The sequence below is a fragment of the Uranotaenia lowii genome, chromosome 2 (assembly GCF_029784155.1).
Source record: "Uranotaenia lowii strain MFRU-FL chromosome 2, ASM2978415v1, whole genome shotgun sequence".
Taxonomy (NCBI): Eukaryota; Metazoa; Arthropoda; class Insecta; order Diptera; family Culicidae; genus Uranotaenia; species Uranotaenia lowii.
In genome coordinates, this window is record NC_073692.1 from 154,230,427 (window position 1) to 154,247,348 (window position 16,922).

The following is a 16,922-nucleotide window of genomic DNA, read 5'->3' on the forward strand; positions in this document are numbered from 1 at the left end:
TTGCTAGTCTCCAGCAACCGATTCCTGCTGCAATTCAAAATTAGAATCCTCATTTATAACAGCGGATACGAACAGTTGTGATGGAGCGTTCTGGATGTTGATAGTCGCCTCCCCGTGTGGTTCATGAATTGCGATTGAAAATTTTGTGAAATGAACGGTTATTGCTTAGAATGTTTGCGAAACTGCACGGAATCACTAAACGGGCGCCTTTGTTTTCATCCTTGCCAAATCATACCTTCCTGTAGTCACTTAACTTTCCGCTCCACTGTGGGGACCGATTAATTTCGGATAGAAAAAGAAAATCGCGAGTTGAACGAAAGTTATTAGTTTCTGTTTTTTTAGGTACTTCTACATTTTCCGCTCACCTGTTGTACTGCAGAGCGGAGCAGAGGCAAGTAGGAAAACGGAAAGTTGAAAATATCGGTACCGGTTTTAGTAAAGGGCGAATGCGCCAACATCGCTGTTTCGGAAAAATCACATCTAAGGCTCCGTAAGCTCACGGCAAAAACAATACTTTGTTTTCTTATTATCGCGAACGTAAATCATCAAGGTTTTCGAATGGATAGTTGATAACTCGATTTCTGTACATTTGACTCATATGCCCTCTTGAAAGATCTATACCGATATTTTTACCGGAGGGGGCTTCCATAAACATCGGATTTTTTTTTTATTTTCCGCCTCCTTTCAAACGAATCTAAATTTCTATTGAAAAAAAATAACCAAATATAATTATGGTAACATGTGGTGCACAGAAAAAAAAAAATGACTATTACGTGTACTGGAAAACGGATGCCTTTACTGTAATTCAGCCTGTAACTTAAAAAAACACGTACTTTTAAATTGATTTGGTTGAAAATATATTTGAAAATTCAAGTGCGCCTGGCATCCAAGTAAAGGTAAACGTCAAAACCGGTTGTGTTTTGTTTTGTCATTGTTTTGTTTTGTTTCGGCTCGGGAATATTTCGATATCGTTGATCGAGAGTTTTTACGTATATACGGTCTTATAAGCGGAACGTTGCTATACATATCATGGTATCAACGACGGCCAGAAGAAATTACCGGTGACAAACGATCTAATGATCTCCTGCTCCGTTTGCGCATACACTTCGCAATAACAACTCCCGGAACAACAGCTCGAGGATGCAACTACTCAAAAACACCGTGCTGCGTTCCAGCTTATGTGAGTTCATTCGACCTAAGTGTTTATCTTGTATAAACCTGACTGACTTAACGACTCCTCTTCCCCAGCAATGTGTCGTCGGATTTTAACATCTACCGCGGCGATAAGGAGAGACCATTGTGCACAAAATGCCAATCGAAGAAAGTATCATCTGGGCGTTTCTGTATTCCATGTATTCCCGAAGAACATTGTCTGTTTCCGGCCCACCAGACTGCTCGATCAGGATTACGAGGTAAGTTTTTTTTTATTAACACTTCACTTGTACCTTCAACCTTGTACGCTGGATGCCAAATGTGCTGGAGATGTCCATTTATCCGGACAAGCTCACACTCAATCAGGTAGTGCATATGTGCAGCAGCTGTTTTCGAACAAACCCTCGCTACATGTTTGAATAGACATTGATGTCAGATTGTTCATTTTAATTATATATATTTAGTACCTAGTAAAATATCATCACAAAATGAGTCTCTCTAACTCGCTTTCTTTATTTTTAGATCCGATGAATTTCCACTACAAGAGTATACCGAGCGAATGATGAAGAACTCTGTCACTGACCGCTGGTTTGGGATTTCATCTGTCGCATTGACATGCTTGGAAAACGACAACCTGATCAACATGCTATCTCACTTTCTACCGATAATTCAAGGTAAGCAACGGGCTTTCCTGTCGGATATAAGGGCTTTGCGTAGTGTTAATGTCACAATAAGCTGGTCAAAAAATGTTAACTTTCAATAGACCACCATGAGCTTGACTGAGACTAGATAGTTTCATGATTCACGAATTTCTAATGATCGTTCTTCGGTAATAAATAAAGTTCAATAATGGGAACTGAAAATTAAAAACTAAGAGATTGCTTTCTTTCAGATTAGTTTACTTTTTCGATCTTAACATCGTCATCATCAATCCTTGTCAATAATATATATAGAGTAAAAGTCTTAGTTCTAAATGATGACGAAAAGTTATTAATTAAATTTAGCATCCCTTAGTCTAGAATCTTCCAGAAAGAACAAAAGTTGCCTATTTGCTTGGTTGTAAACAGTTTGGTTCCATTCAACTGTCCGCACTGACTTTCAACCTGTAGGGTATGGAAAAGAATACGTGTTAAATGACTTTGATTAATGCATAATTTTTTTTGTCTCAACAGCTTCGGAAACATGCAGATTTTTGCTGAATCAGCACTTCAATTTAAAAGGATCTGGTAACTAAATCATGTTGGGATATAGTGGTTTGAAGTGGAATCGGATAACAATTGTGAACCAATTCCTTCGGGAGTACCAGTAAGTTTTTTTCTTTATGGGTATTATTTGTTGCTTTGATAGATGTTTGATATTTTCAGAACTCAATATTATCATCGTAAAGTTGCCAATCGATCAGCGAAACCGCCTGGCACCCGTTACAGTACATGAGAATCATTGTTACCTAAGACAATTCTAACCAGGACGACCATTTGACTGGCAAAGGAATGAGCATCATCACCACCATCAAGAAGAAAATATTGAAAAATAATATTCTGCCTGAAATATGAGCGATTTGTTACCGGAAGTAGCTTTTAGATTAGTTTAGAAGTAATAACTAAAGAGTATCTAATATTAAAATGGAAATTTAGGGTCTCGGGGGGATGCAACTTGCATCATGCAAGTGTTAAAATAATTAAGTTATAGTTAAGTACACCAAATAACTCATGATACCTCAATAATATTAAAAAAATTACAACGTTTAAGCGTGTTTCATAAAAATCATTATTTAAGCACTTGCACCTCTCTGATCCTAAGCGCAGCAATTAAGATACACTTATTATGGTGGATCTTGGATATTGTAGTTTAGATAGATATATTTATTCTTCTTTATAAATACACACACATGGCTGGCTAAAGGTTTCATCAAATGTATTAGAGTTTATAATAAATGTCCAATATATAGCATTGGTAAATACTTTCTATAGTAGTATTTCATTGATAATAAAATTTCATATTCCTTGCAATTCCTCATTTAATTTCAACGGTTAATTCAAAAGTGAGCATGGAACGCGGTTAGAAATTACAGTCCTGTGATTTTAAACCAACCTGTAAAAAAAGTGTTCTCTTAAAAATAAACGTTTTGTGATTTTTTTTCGACCTGTAAAATTACGGCAAATGTCCTGCTCCTTTTTGTTACAGGATATTTGCCGTAATTTTACAGCAATTAATTTTGATGTGTAGGAAACGAAAAAGCCCTACAAAAACAGACACTTTTTAAATTAAGGTCCGCAAGAGTCCTATCGGTTCATCTTCAATAAACGACATACTTGTTGACAACGAAACGACCAAGTGAAAAAATACCCATTTTTTCTGATTTGCTGAAAAAGGAATGTTGGAAGTTGCAGAATGTTACTAATTTGATATGTTCACTATTTTTACTACTATAATCTTTCCCGTAATTTTTTTAAAATTAAATTTTGTGTTTTTTTTTTTGGAATAAGCTGAATAAACAATACAGGAATATAAATATTAAAATGAAATATATGCCTCTAAAATTGTGTCTCCGAAAGCTCCTGTGACTAAAAATGTAAACGACGCTGAATCACAGCAATCGAAAGATTTTTTTTTAATTCAACAACATTATAAGTTCAGATACCGGTATTTCGATAGCAACTTAGGGCAACTTACTATTTTTATCAGTAAGCGTTTTCAATCGAAAACTCTCACTGAAGAAGATAGTAAGTTGCTATCGAAATGCCGATATCTGAATTTTTCTTGTACTGTGGTTAAATTAAAAGGAATTTTTGCTTTGATTCAGTAGAATTATTCACATACTAGTATGTACGATGCAATATTATATCACCAATGATCTAAATTTATGTCAATAACGATGCTACGCTTTTGTGCGTCCTACTTGACGTAAATTTACATCACTGATGATGTAATATTATGTCGAATGTGCTATTCAATTAAAGCCGGAAATTTTATGTCTTCAAGCGTTTCTGTATTTTCCAGTGTAATTTTATGTCAAAAGTGATGCTTCTTTTTTGTGCATCCTTTTTGACATAAATTTACACCAAAAAATTAATAGTGTGTACTGCACCAACATTTCAGGCTTGCAGGAAGCAAGTAGGTTAAATAAAGTCTTAGCGAAATCAAAAGATTATCAGGTTTCATACCTTAAAACCCCTAGTGGTGATTATACATCAAACGACGAAGAAACATTAAGTTGTCTATTCAATACTCATTTTCCAGGTTGTATTGATCAAGATTCATCGATAGAGCCTGAGTTCTTTTCTGGAAGTCTAGATTCCTGGCATTTTGCTCGGAAAATAGTTACTACAGAATCGATTAAATGGGCAATCGACGGTTTTGCTCAATACAAATCTCCTGGAAGCGACGGTTTATTTCCAGTTTTGCTACAAAAAGGTTTCGATCATTTCAAACACATATTAAGAAAAATAATGATAAGCAGTTTTGCTCATGGATATATACCTAAACTTTGGCGGCAGATAGCCGTGAAATTCATCCCTAAAGGGGGACGATCATCATACGACGAAGCCAAAAGCTTCCGTCCTATTAGTCTAAGTTCATTTCTATTAAAAGCACTCGAACGTTTAATTGATCATCATATCAGGCAAGAATGCCTTGTCCAACATCCGCTTAATGCGACACAACATGCATACCAAACAGGAAAATCAACATTAACTCTTCTGCACAACGTAGTACATAATATTGAAAATAGTTTTTCACAGAAAGAATCATGTCTAGGAGCATTTCTAGACATAGAAGGAGCATTTGATAATGTCTCGTTTACATCAATAATGGATGCGGCACTACTTCATGGAGTGCCTAGTGTTATAACTAACTGGATTAGCGCTATGCTAAGTAACAGGAATCTTCATTCGTCTTTAAGACAGGCTTCAATAACAAAAGTTAGCACACGTGGTTGCCCGCAGGGAGGTGTACTATCACCTCTTTTGTGGAACCTAGTTGCAGACGGTTTGTTGAGAAAACTCAATGACCGTGGAATACCAACCTATGGATTCGCAGATGATTATCTTCTGCTGGTAAGAGGTTTGTGCATAAGCACATTATTTGATATAATGCAACAAGCTCTGCGCTCTGTTGAACGATGGTGTTCTCATGTAGAACTGTCAGTTAATCCTCTCAAAACTAATATTGTATTATTTACTAAAAAACGTATCACCCGCGGGGTGCGCCCTCTGCTGTTTTATGGTTCTGAAATCACCGTGTCTAATCAAGTTAAATATTTGGGTGTCATTCTTGACTCCAAATTAAACTGGTCTGATCACATCGAATTCAGAATCAAAAAAGCATGCATGGCCTTCGGACAATGCCGACGTGCAATCGGGAAAAACTGGGGACTCAAACCCAAACATATTCACTGGATTTACTCCACAATAGTAAGACCAATTTTGGCCTATGGTTGTCTAGTGTGGTGGCAGAAAGGAGAAGTTGCAACAGTTCGGACAAAACTAAATCACCTTCAAAGAATGTGTCTTTTGGGGATGTCCGGATCGTTCACAACAACTCCTACTGCAGCACTAGAAGCTCTGTTTTCTATCAAACCTCTACACTTGTTCCTAAAACAGGAAGCCTTTTCATGTGCTTTTCGTCTACAGGCAGTTGGTCTCTGGCTGTCAGGAAATATCGAAAGATCATCGAGTCACACAAATGTGTGGCCTGAATTAGTTAGATTAAACAAGTTTAATTTAGCGCCAAACGATTTAACACTCTCGAGTAGTTTTCCCTATATGGGGTTTAAAGTCAAATTTCCTTCTCCTCAAGAATGGTTATCAGGTTTCGTAGAGGACCAAATGTCCTCTCATATTGTATTCTATACTGACGGTTCATTATCAAACGGCCGTGCAGGTGCAGGAATTTACTGTCACGAGTTGAACATACACACAACGAAAAAAATCTGTAAAATCACATCACATGTGATGTAAATAAAAAGAAGCATCATATATGACGGAGTTTTCAGTGCTAGTTGGAAATTACACGCCAGTGAAATGTTGCAACGTGTAAAATAAAAAATGATGTAAAGTATGGCAACATGTAAAATAAAAATGATGTAAATTATAAAACCACTGAATATTGGAGGAAAAACTTTCCAATTGGAATCTGTTTTGTTTTATTTATTGGTATTTATGATTCAATACTGGAATTATCTCATGTCATAATAAAAATAAAACCTTTTTGTTATTAATTTAGTTTATTTCATTTGGTGACAATGATTTTTTTAATCTCACAATTTTTTATATTAGGAGTCACATTCACACTTATATTTTTTCTCGAAGACCGGATCCAAAGTTGAATAACTTGGAGCTGCTTCCAACACCGCTTCCTGCTTCACGAAGATCTCTGGGAACTTTAATCGCGGGAAAACTGCCTAAAAAATACTTTTTGGTGCACGACTTTGACTTGACACTTTGTTTAAATTTGTCTGATCCTATTAAATTGAAATTCAATGTCCTCATCACATTCCATGTCGTGTAATTTTAAGAAATTTCTATTTCCATTACATCACATATGATGTAACGAAAACGAAGCATCACATATGATGGGATTTTCAGTGCGAGTTGAATATTCCACGTCTTTAAACTTCAAAAGACGTGTAAAATTTAAAGACATGTAAAATATTAAAGACGTGTAATATTTAATTCGCACTGAAAATTCCGTCGTATGTGATGCTTCTTTTTATTTACATCATATGTGATGTAAATTTACATCAAATAAACGCGTTCCGTGTCAAGTAATATTTGTGTCATATGAATTCAGTGCTGTTAAGGATTCAACTTTTTTTAATTTGTAAATTTACATCAATAAATCGAGTTCCACGTCATGTAATGATACAGGTTTTCAATTTCAGTGTTGTTAAGGATTCAGATTTTTTTTCTGTGTAGAACATGCTCAACCTCTAGGTAAATATTGTACAGTCTTTCAGGCTGAGCTATATGCTATTATGTATGGAGTGCAAATTGCACTTCAAAAGAAAATTATGTTCAGAACAATTTATTTCTGTTCAGATAGCCAAGCAGCTATCAAATCACTCAGTGCTTCCAGTTCTAGATCAAAACTGGTAATCGCATGCCGGAAAGCAATCGAAGAACTTGCTGAAGGCAATGGATTAAACCTTCTATGGGTACCCGGACATAAGGGAATTTTTGGAAACGAATGCGCCGACGAACTCGCCAGAGCTGGGTCGGAAAAGGAATTTTACGGACCAGAGCCGGCTGTCCCAATATCACCATGTTGGTTCAGAAACCAAATTCAAACTTGGTCCTCTAACCAGCATGAACGATACTGGGAAGAGTTGGACACTTGTCGTCAAACTAAATTATTTTTAGAAAAACCATCTCCAATCATATCGAGTTACTTATTAACTTTAAATAAATCTCATTGCAGCATCTTGATCAGAGCACTCTCCGGTCATTGTAAACTCAACTATCACATGCACAACATTCAGCGTGCTGAATCTCCAGTATGTGGTAGTTGTGAATCAGATGTGGAAGATCCCTTCCATCTTATATGTAACTGTCCCTCATTTGCCAGACTACGTTTTCGTACTCTGGGATCTTACGCTTTAAGCGAATCTGAGTTTAAGAAATTAAACTTAAAAAACATTCTATCATTCCTTACCGAATGTAAAAAAGAGCTTTAATGCTAATAATCCCTAGTGGAAAGGCTTTATGCCATCTTAAATAGATTGAATTTATTTCTTCCTTTTATAGGTTTTTCAGGTTTCTCAGGTAAATGATGAAATCTTGGATAAAAAAAGGCTAGGCACAATTTTCCCGTATGTTTGGATAACGTGCCGCTATTAAGCCTACCCCCATTCTGATACCTATACTCACGCCACACATCACCTGTCATCCACCATCCTTGCCTCACACCACCTCTACCTTCCACCCACGCCACTCAGCACCCACGCCACCTACCACCCACGCCACCTACTCACACCACCTACCACCTACGCCACACATCACCCAGGTCACGTACCACTCACACCACCTGCCACCCAACGTCCTCGCCACACACTATCTCTACCTTCCACCCACGCCACTCACCACCCCCGCCACCACCCACGCCACACACCACCCTTGTAACCTACCACCCACGCCACCTATCCACACCACACACCACCTACCACCCACGCCACCTACCCACACCACACACCACCTACCACCTACGCCACACATCACCCATGCCACCTACCACCCATGCCAAAGCCGGGTAAGCGTCCAGGAGACCCATCGGCATATCGGCCGATCTGTCTACTGGATACAGCGGGTAAGGTCCTGGAGAAGGTGATTCAGAACCGACTTCAGAGATACACAGAAAGTGAGGGCGGACTCTCGGGGAAACAGTTTGGTTTCCGTCGAGGTCGCAGCACCGTAGATGCCATCCGCTCGGTCATCGAGGTAGCGGACAGAGCCAGGCTGACCAAGAGGAGAGGGCTCCGCTTTTGCGCGGTTGTCACTCTGGATGTGAAGAACGCCTTCAACAGTGTCAGTTGGACAGCGATTGCGTCGTCGCTCATCCAAATGAGGATCCCGGCATATCTGTATAGGCTTGTGGAAAGTTACTTCCACAATCGCCAACTGCAGTATATGACCGGCGAGGGTTTGCGAACACAAGAGGTTTCGGCGGGTGTTCCACAGGGGTCAATACTCGGCCCGGTTCTGTGGAACATCACTTACGCCGAACTCCTACGAACGAGCCTCCCATCTTGAGCCGAACTCGTAGGATTTGCAGATGATGTAGTCCTCTTTGCGAGGGGCTCCTCAACAGCGGAGGTTGAGCTACTGGCCACGGTAGCTATCCAGGAAGTGGAACGCTGGATGCACTCCAAGTGCCTGCGTCTAGCCCACCACAAAACCGAGATGGTGCTTATCACCAACCTGAAATCACCCCAAACAGGTACCATTGCCGTTGGACCGTGCAACATCGTGTCCAAACGCGCAATCAAGTACCTAGGGGTGATGATTGACGACAGGCTCAGCTTCACGAGCCATGTCGAACACGTGTGCAAGAGAGCGGCAATGGCCACGGCCGCACACACACGAATGATGCCGAACTCCTCGGCTATCCAAAGCAGCAAAAGGCGGATCCTTCCAAGTGTGACCACTTCGATCTTGCGGTACGGAGCAGCGGCCTGGAGGCAGGCCTTGGGAGGAAGCTGTAACCTGCAGCGACTTAGCAGCGTTCAGCGGCTGATGAACCTGCGGGTTATCAGCGGATACCGGACCATGTCGTCCGAAGCCGCCTGTGTAGTAGCGGGTGTTATGCCCATCTCGGTTTTGCTAGAGGAGGATGTCTATTGCTACGACAACAGAGACACGCCCAACGTTCGAGATCTCGCCAATGAGGACTCGATGTCCAACTGGCAGCAGCTGTGGGACAGCTCAACGAGAGGAAGGTGGACCCATCGTCTGATCCCGCACATCGGGAGCTGGATCGGAAGAAGGCACGATGAAGTGGACTTCTATATGACGCAATTCCTGACTGGTCATGGATGCTTCATGAAGTACCACTACCGGTTTGGACATGTGGCTTCGCCATATTGCCCAGATTGTGGTGACGAAGAGGAAACACCCGAACATGTGGTGTTTGTCTGTCCGAGGTTTGCGGCGGTACGTACTTCCATATTTGCCGCCTGTGGGCCTGACACGACAGCAGATAACGTTGTACAGAGGATGTGTGCGGATTCCAACACTTGGCATGCGGTCAGCGATGGGTTCACCCGGATCATGACTGCCCTGCAGAGGAGCTGGAACCAACGGCAGTCCGCGAACGGTGTAGGATGACTCCATCGGCGGGGAGCATCTGAGTAGTGTGCGTCCGATCCCCTGATCGAAGCTACAAAGATAAGGCATCATCTTCTGCGTAGCGGAGGTCAGGGGTGCGCCGCGAACGTGTGTAGGATACCCCAGTGTCGGGGGGTATCCGAGTAGTGCCGCTTCCTAAGAGGGAAACTGCCGGGATAAGATTTTACCTTCCTCGTAGCGGATCTCGAGGGAAGAGGGTTAACCACTGTCGGGGGATACCCACGGGTAGAGAGGCTCTCGACGCCGGGCGAGTCTCTCGAGTCGGTGTAGGATGTCGTCACCGTCGGGAAACATCCGAGTCGTAGCGTTCCAAGTCCCGAATGTGTGCCGTGACAGGCGCGAGTCTAGGATAAGCTGCTCTCGATTTGGCACACAACGGGCAGGAAAATCCGCGGGCCAAAAATCCTAGGGTTGCCAACCAAGGGGGATAAAGAAGACCGGACAACGGTCGGAGTAGACTGACCCCATCGACGGGGGGCTGTCGAGTAGAGTGCGTCCGACCCCACGGTTTGAAGTTACAAAGATAAGACAATACCTTCTGCGTAGCGGATGCCGTGGGTGCGCCGCGTTCGTGAGTAGGATGCTCCACCTTCGGGGAGTATCTGAGTGGAGCGGTTCTCAACGACAGAAGCTGCGGGGATAAGACATGACCTTCTTCGCAGGGGAAATCGTTGGGAAAGGGTTATTCCACGTTCGGGGAATACCCACGGGTAGAGTAGCTCTCGACGCCGGGCGAGCCATTCGAGTCGGTGTAGGATGACGTCTTCGTCGGGAATCATCCGAGTCGTTGCGTTAAGTGCCGCGCGTGTGCCGTGACAGGCGCGAGTCTAGGATAAGCTGCTCTCGATCTGGCACACGACGGGCAAGGTGGCAAACTTCGAACCCTGAAGATAAGAGGTCGGGCTTCGAGTCGTTAGAGGAGAGGTCAGGCCTCAAACCTTCAGGCGGAGAGGTTTGTGTGGTCAACCCCGAGTCTTTATGATAAGAGGTCGGGTCCCGAGTCGTAAGAGGAGGGATCAGGCCCCTTACCAACAAGAGGAGGGGTACAAGTGGTCACCTCGAGTCATTACGAGGAGAGGTCAGATTTCAAGTCGTTAGAGGAGAGATCGGGCCTTGAATCGTGCAGAGGAGAGGTAAACCTCGAGTCGATGCGAGGAGGGGTCGGATCTCAAGTCGTTAGAGGAGAGATCAGGCCTCAAGTCGCGAAGAGGAGAGGTTTGTGTGGGAATCTCGAGTCATTGCGAGGAGATGTCGGTTCTCAAGTCGTTAGAGGAGAGTTCAGGCGTCGAGTCGTAAGGATGAGAGGTTTTGCTGAAAGTGGTCTCGTTAATGAGTATTGCCTTTGAGCGCATTAGCGCGAATAGACCTCCCACTATTGAAGCATAGTGTACTAAACAGTTCGAGGTGGGAACCAGGTCTGCGGCCCCAGGTGGAGTTTAGGGAGTAGGGGGTATACACGGAGTATATCATGAGTCTTCCCATTGTACCCATGGACCCAGAGTAGCAAACTGGGGGGACGCGGTGGCTCGCCGTGCCTTGGAATACAATCCGTAAACCGGGATTTACCACCTGTGGTTACCAACTAAAAAAAAAAACACATCACCCATGCCACCTACCACCCACGCCACACATCACCCATGCCACCTACCACCCACGACACCTACCACCCACGAGACCTGCCACCCACGCCACACACCACTTACAACCAACGCCTCACCACCCACCACCCACCACCCAAGCGACCAATTTGCATTGAAAAGATAAGACTCTCTCAAAGATATTTTGGCCCTGAAAAGGGCCGTTTGTTGTTCTAATATCTAGAATTATCAATAATCCCACCTTAAAACGTCGTTTTACGCTAGTGATTGCTGGACGGAAAAAGGATTGACTTAGAGGGAATGATAAATTTTGGTATCAATTTTTCAAAAGAGCTTATGAGTCAAATGTAAATAAATCGAGTAATCAGCTGAGTTCATATGTAATACTTTCCTTGGAAACTTATGGAGCTGTAAAATTTTAAAAATAATTTTCTCGAACAGCGGCACTATCGCCCTTTACAAAAATCGATACCGAATTGATACTGATTCAGAAGAGACGCATGAGGCAGAACTTTCAGAGAGATTTTTCTCTTCTTTTGCACTGAGTCAAGCGTTTCTATCAAAGGCAGCGGTGAGAAAGCTCAAAATTTCGGCACTGATAGGTACTAGTTAGCTTGCAAGCGTTTGATTTTAATGTTGAAGAAATCGTTGCCTATTCATAGGCGTTTAATCTATGCGTTTCTTTGCTACGGATAGTTTATGTAAGAGAGCATTTTGCGTTCTTCTGTGCCTGTCAAAACATATTGATCATAGTTATTATGTGTAAAATAAAAAAACACTGTGCTGTCACAAGATTGACTTATGGTATCAATGTTTAAAAAACGTCGTTTTTAGCACGACCATTGTACTGACTCTAAATAATTGACCAAACGAGAATTGCATATTAGACAACAAATGTACATACTTGATATATATATTTACGCACATTTTATGAGCGTCATCTTTTGCTAAGAGTTAAGCGTATGGATGAAAGGAATCAGTTGTTGATTTTGCAGATTTTTTTTATTGAAATTTGATGAAAAACTGTGTTGTATAAAAAAGTATTGCTTCATTTTTTGTCTTTTTTATGCAGCGTTTTTTTTTAATCCTAACGTTGAATTAAAAGAAAAAAAAACAGATTCAAAATTCCTTATTTAAGAACACTTGATTTATTAAATGCCAGCACTATCATTAGAAGCTTTCTCGCAGGCGTTTGATACTGAGCTTGCATATAATTTTCTTAGTAACAAAACTTCAATTTCTAAGCCATGGGTAGAAATTGACACCACTTATATGTACATTACATGCTTATATTTATTTCGCCTTTAGTTATGCAATTGAATAGTGCTGAATAATGTTTTTAACGGCCAACCACTTGTTTGAAATTGATCAACTTTACTCAAAAAAAATTAAATTTATTACGAAAAATACATTGGCATAAGATAGGCTGTCGTAATTCTACGTTAACATTTCGGTCGTGTCTCATATACAACCTCTTAAACTTTTTCTTGGAATCGAGAGAGTGTTTGAATTATTTATTGTGCAGGAAAAACATTGTGAGAGCTATTTGCACATTTTGCGTATTTTTTTTAAAGAATCAAATGTTTTTCCTTGGTCGTGTGAGGACCATCTTATCGCCAGAGCGAATTTGATTGATTCCCTTCGGGCCCGAGGTAAACCACCTAATGTTCCAGTGAGGGATGTGTTGGCTGAGGTAGACCTGGACTACATGTTTGAATTATACCTGTACCTTAAATCTATCGATCTCCGTGTTTAACTGTCATTTTCCCTTTTTATTTTCTTCCTTTTGACTATAGTAGTTTTAAATATTGAACTGTGAATACAAAAACTTAACTTCACATATTCGCTGATCTGGGCCGTTTCAAACTAAAAACAGTGTAAAAAAAACTTGGTGAATTAGATCTAAGCAAACTATGTTTTGTATACGAACAAGAAAAAGACACCTTGGCTCCGTTAAACTAAAAGGTTTGAGCCGTTTCAAATAAACGAATTATTAAAAAAAAATGTTTTTCCGTCGGCATGTCACAATTTTTGACAATACATTATTAAAAATAACGTTAAGAGCTAACTCCCATTTAATTATTGCTTCCCGGTCGGGTTTGAGCCCTTGCCTAGTTGAATTATCGTTAAAACAAAATCTTTTATTGAAGGGGATATCTCAGTCGTAATCTCACATTTCGTAGACGAAGAATCGATATCATAAATTTAAATTGGTGACAATCAGGGCTTTTGATTAGATAGGGTGTCGGCAAAATTCGAATTCATGACCTAGCTATCCGTTGACAACAGCTGATAAAAGCGAATAGAACCTTTGTTGAGCATTTTATGGGATAGGTTATTGAATCCAACTGATGACCGGGGCTTTAACGACACGCGCTGAGCAAAATTGAAACATTGAATAAATATTTTTGTAAGACCGAAACAAATTAGTCGGAAAATGAAGTGTGAATGTAAGCAAATAGTCCAAAAGACTACTCCTTTTTTCGATGACAAACTGTATATCGAAAAATTAAAACGCCTAAATGTAGACTTTTCATAATTTTAAGACGATCATCGTTATCTTGTTTTGCGATGTTATTTGCGTGAACACGCCTACTGATTTCGATTTAATTATATCTCAATGCCATGTGGAATTCCGTTAAACTGCCGCTGCTGGCAAGGCTGTCCCATATTCAAAAATAACGAAACGAGAAAAACGGCTTTAAAGATTTTTATAAATTTACGTGAATTTCTCGGTTGGAACTTTACTTTTTCTATTTCTTTCTACACAGATATTAAGATTATTGTTGTAGAATTTCGTCCAATGTGTTTTTGCTTCGGAATTTATTGATACAGGGGAGAAAATAATGATGGGACAGCCTTGTGAGTATATTTCGCATAACTATTAAATGTACCCGCAAAGCTGTCTCATATTTTGCTGTTCTTTTGTCAGTGGATCATTTGATTATCTCTTTCTGTGATACACTGTATCAAAAAATTGTCCGTACAGCACGTACCTTGAAGTCCAAACAATCAAAAAGTGCACTTTTTCAGTCAATAAAATACTACAATTACATCATTCGCTGCAGAAACTAGTCCTTTTTGTAGATCAATATTAAAAATATTTATTAATTAAACCTTAAAAATAATCCAATTCATTTTGTATAAAAAGTCCCAAAACCGACGTTAAAAAATTGTCCGTACACTGAGGCCTTTGTCAGATATTAGTCAAGTAAACAGTTATGTGTCAGTCTGTCAAACGCAGAAACGTGAATTGAATCTCAGCAAAGACAATTTCCAGGGGTCTGAGCGATAAATACGGTAAAATGAACTTTATTTAGCATAAATCAGTAGATTTCAATAATTTGTGGATTAAAATAACAGGAAAATGTCTGCTCCTCACAAAAAAAAATCCGTTGACATCCGGAAACTGATTGCTGACCTGAAAAATGACGGAAAAAGCTTGTCCGAAATTTATTTAATCACTTGTCTTCGAATTACTCATAGAATAGTAAAACGGCCATGATCGTCAGTTCAGTACGTCCTTCAGAACTTTAAGAAGACTAACTCCTTGGAGACTAATCGTACAAGCTGATGGTTGGTTTGATCGTATTTTCGGGTCAGAACCAAACAATCATATTTATCGTAATATGACTAATAAATCTATTTATTTTTCTCCGTAAATGAATGTCAAGTTTCTGGTGCCATTTGCGCTGAAAGCATACCACACCATTACATGGCCACCACCGTGCTTAACTGCCGGTCACAAATTGTTAGGATCCAATCCAGTATTTGGATTACGCCATAATCTTACAGGTCCGTCAGACCCAAAAATATTAAATTAGCTTTCGTCAGTGAATATGACGTTCTGCCAGAACTCTTCCGGTTCCAGGACATACTTTTGAGCGTATTCCAGCCGCTTTTTCTTATTTTTAGCAGATATAAACGGCTTCTTCAGAACAACACTGTCGTAACCTACGCTCCCATTTCAGCATGATGTAGGGTCGTTTGGCGCTGAATACTAAACCCGCTGTCGCACGATATATTAAAGCGTGCGTGCTCTCGAACAATATTCAACAAACTGAATCTTCTGTTTAAGTCAGCCGTTTATCAGACAGGCGCCAGGCAAAGAAGTCCCCTTTCTTTTCCACTCTTGTTATACCACGTGTAGCAGTAAAAGAGAGCATTAACTTCATGAGAAGAATGAACGAAGTTTTCAACTCGGGTTCGTTCAGTTGGAGTATCGCACTGTTCAATATCTTTACACATTTTGTTTTTTTTTTTTTTTTTTTTTTTTATTAAAGACACTTTACCATTCACATGGCATTCATGTCTGTGTCTATTCCTATTAACATAATTTACAATTTATCTATCAGATTACATAATTTTAGAAATTTCAGAACATTGTTTTCCTTGCTTACACAGTTCGACAGAATATCGAAGATAGAAAGACCCTCTAGTTCAGATGAGCGGCGAGCTTGATCGAAACACATTTTGTGATTCAATTATTTTTCATTAGATTTGTTTCTTATATTTGTTCACCATGATATTTTTTATTTATATTAAAGATCATTACTCCTATATACCACAAACACGACCTCGGTATTTTTCTCATGAAGTATGTTCCGTACCTTTTGAGGATTAACCTGTACGTTTTCAAAATTCTTCAGGCTGTCTGCTAGTTTCAGGGCACTGATTTTAGGATTCTGACTGATTTCCCTGACAAGGATGCGATGGTGACGATCCGTAAGCTTCAGTTTGCGGCCTCTTCCTGGAGTAGTCTCCAGGGAGTAAGTCTTCTTAAAGTTTTGAAGGACATACTGAACCGACGATCGTGGCCGTTTTACTATACCTGCAATTTCCGACAAGCTTTTACCGTCATTCTTCAGGTCAGCAATCAGTTTCCGGATGTCAACGGGTATTTTTTTGTGAAGAGCAGACATTTTCTTGTTAATTTTTGTTGATTTAATTAACAGGAAAATGTCTGCTTCTCACAAAAAAAATTCCGTTGACATCCGGAAAAACGAAAATCTACTGATTTATGCTAGATAGAGTTCATTTTACCGTATTTATCGCTCAAACCACTGGAAATTGTCTCTGCTGAGATTCAACTCACATTTCTGCGTTTGACAGACTGACATGTAACTGTTTACTTGACTAATATTTGACAAAGGCCTCGGACAATTTTTTGACGTCGTTTTTGGGACTTTCTATACAAAATGAATTGGATTATTTTTGAGGTTTAATTAATAAACATTTTTAATACTGATCTACAAAAAGGATTAGTTTCTGCAGCGAATGATGTAATTGTAGTATTTTTATTGACTGAAAAAGTGCACTTTTTGATTGTTTG

The 16,922-nt window shown here is 40.1% G+C and overlaps 1 protein-coding gene across 2 annotated transcripts; it reads left to right on the forward strand.

Moving 5' to 3' along the window:
- The first annotated feature begins 1,106 nt into the window (after nucleotides 1–1,106).
- LOC129749701 (uncharacterized) lies at nucleotides 1,107–3,083 on the forward strand. 2 transcript variants are annotated; one of them, XR_008738136.1, is made up of 5 exons: nucleotides 1,107–1,180; nucleotides 1,249–1,412; nucleotides 1,675–1,826; nucleotides 2,325–2,457; nucleotides 2,517–3,083. XR_008738136.1 is itself a non-coding variant. In XM_055744748.1 (2 exons), the coding sequence occupies exons 1-2, from the start codon at nucleotides 1,309–1,311 to the stop codon at nucleotides 1,913–1,915; spliced, it is 345 nt and encodes a 114-aa protein (XP_055600723.1). In that variant the 5' UTR covers nucleotides 1,121–1,308; the 3' UTR covers nucleotides 1,916–1,994. The 2 variants fall into 2 exon arrangements, 1 of the variants encoding a protein (XP_055600723.1); XM_055744748.1 differs by lacking the exons at nucleotides 2,325–2,457; nucleotides 2,517–3,083 and having other exon boundaries at nucleotides 1,121–1,412; nucleotides 1,675–1,994.
- The last annotated feature ends 13,839 nt before the right edge of the window (nucleotides 3,084–16,922 follow it).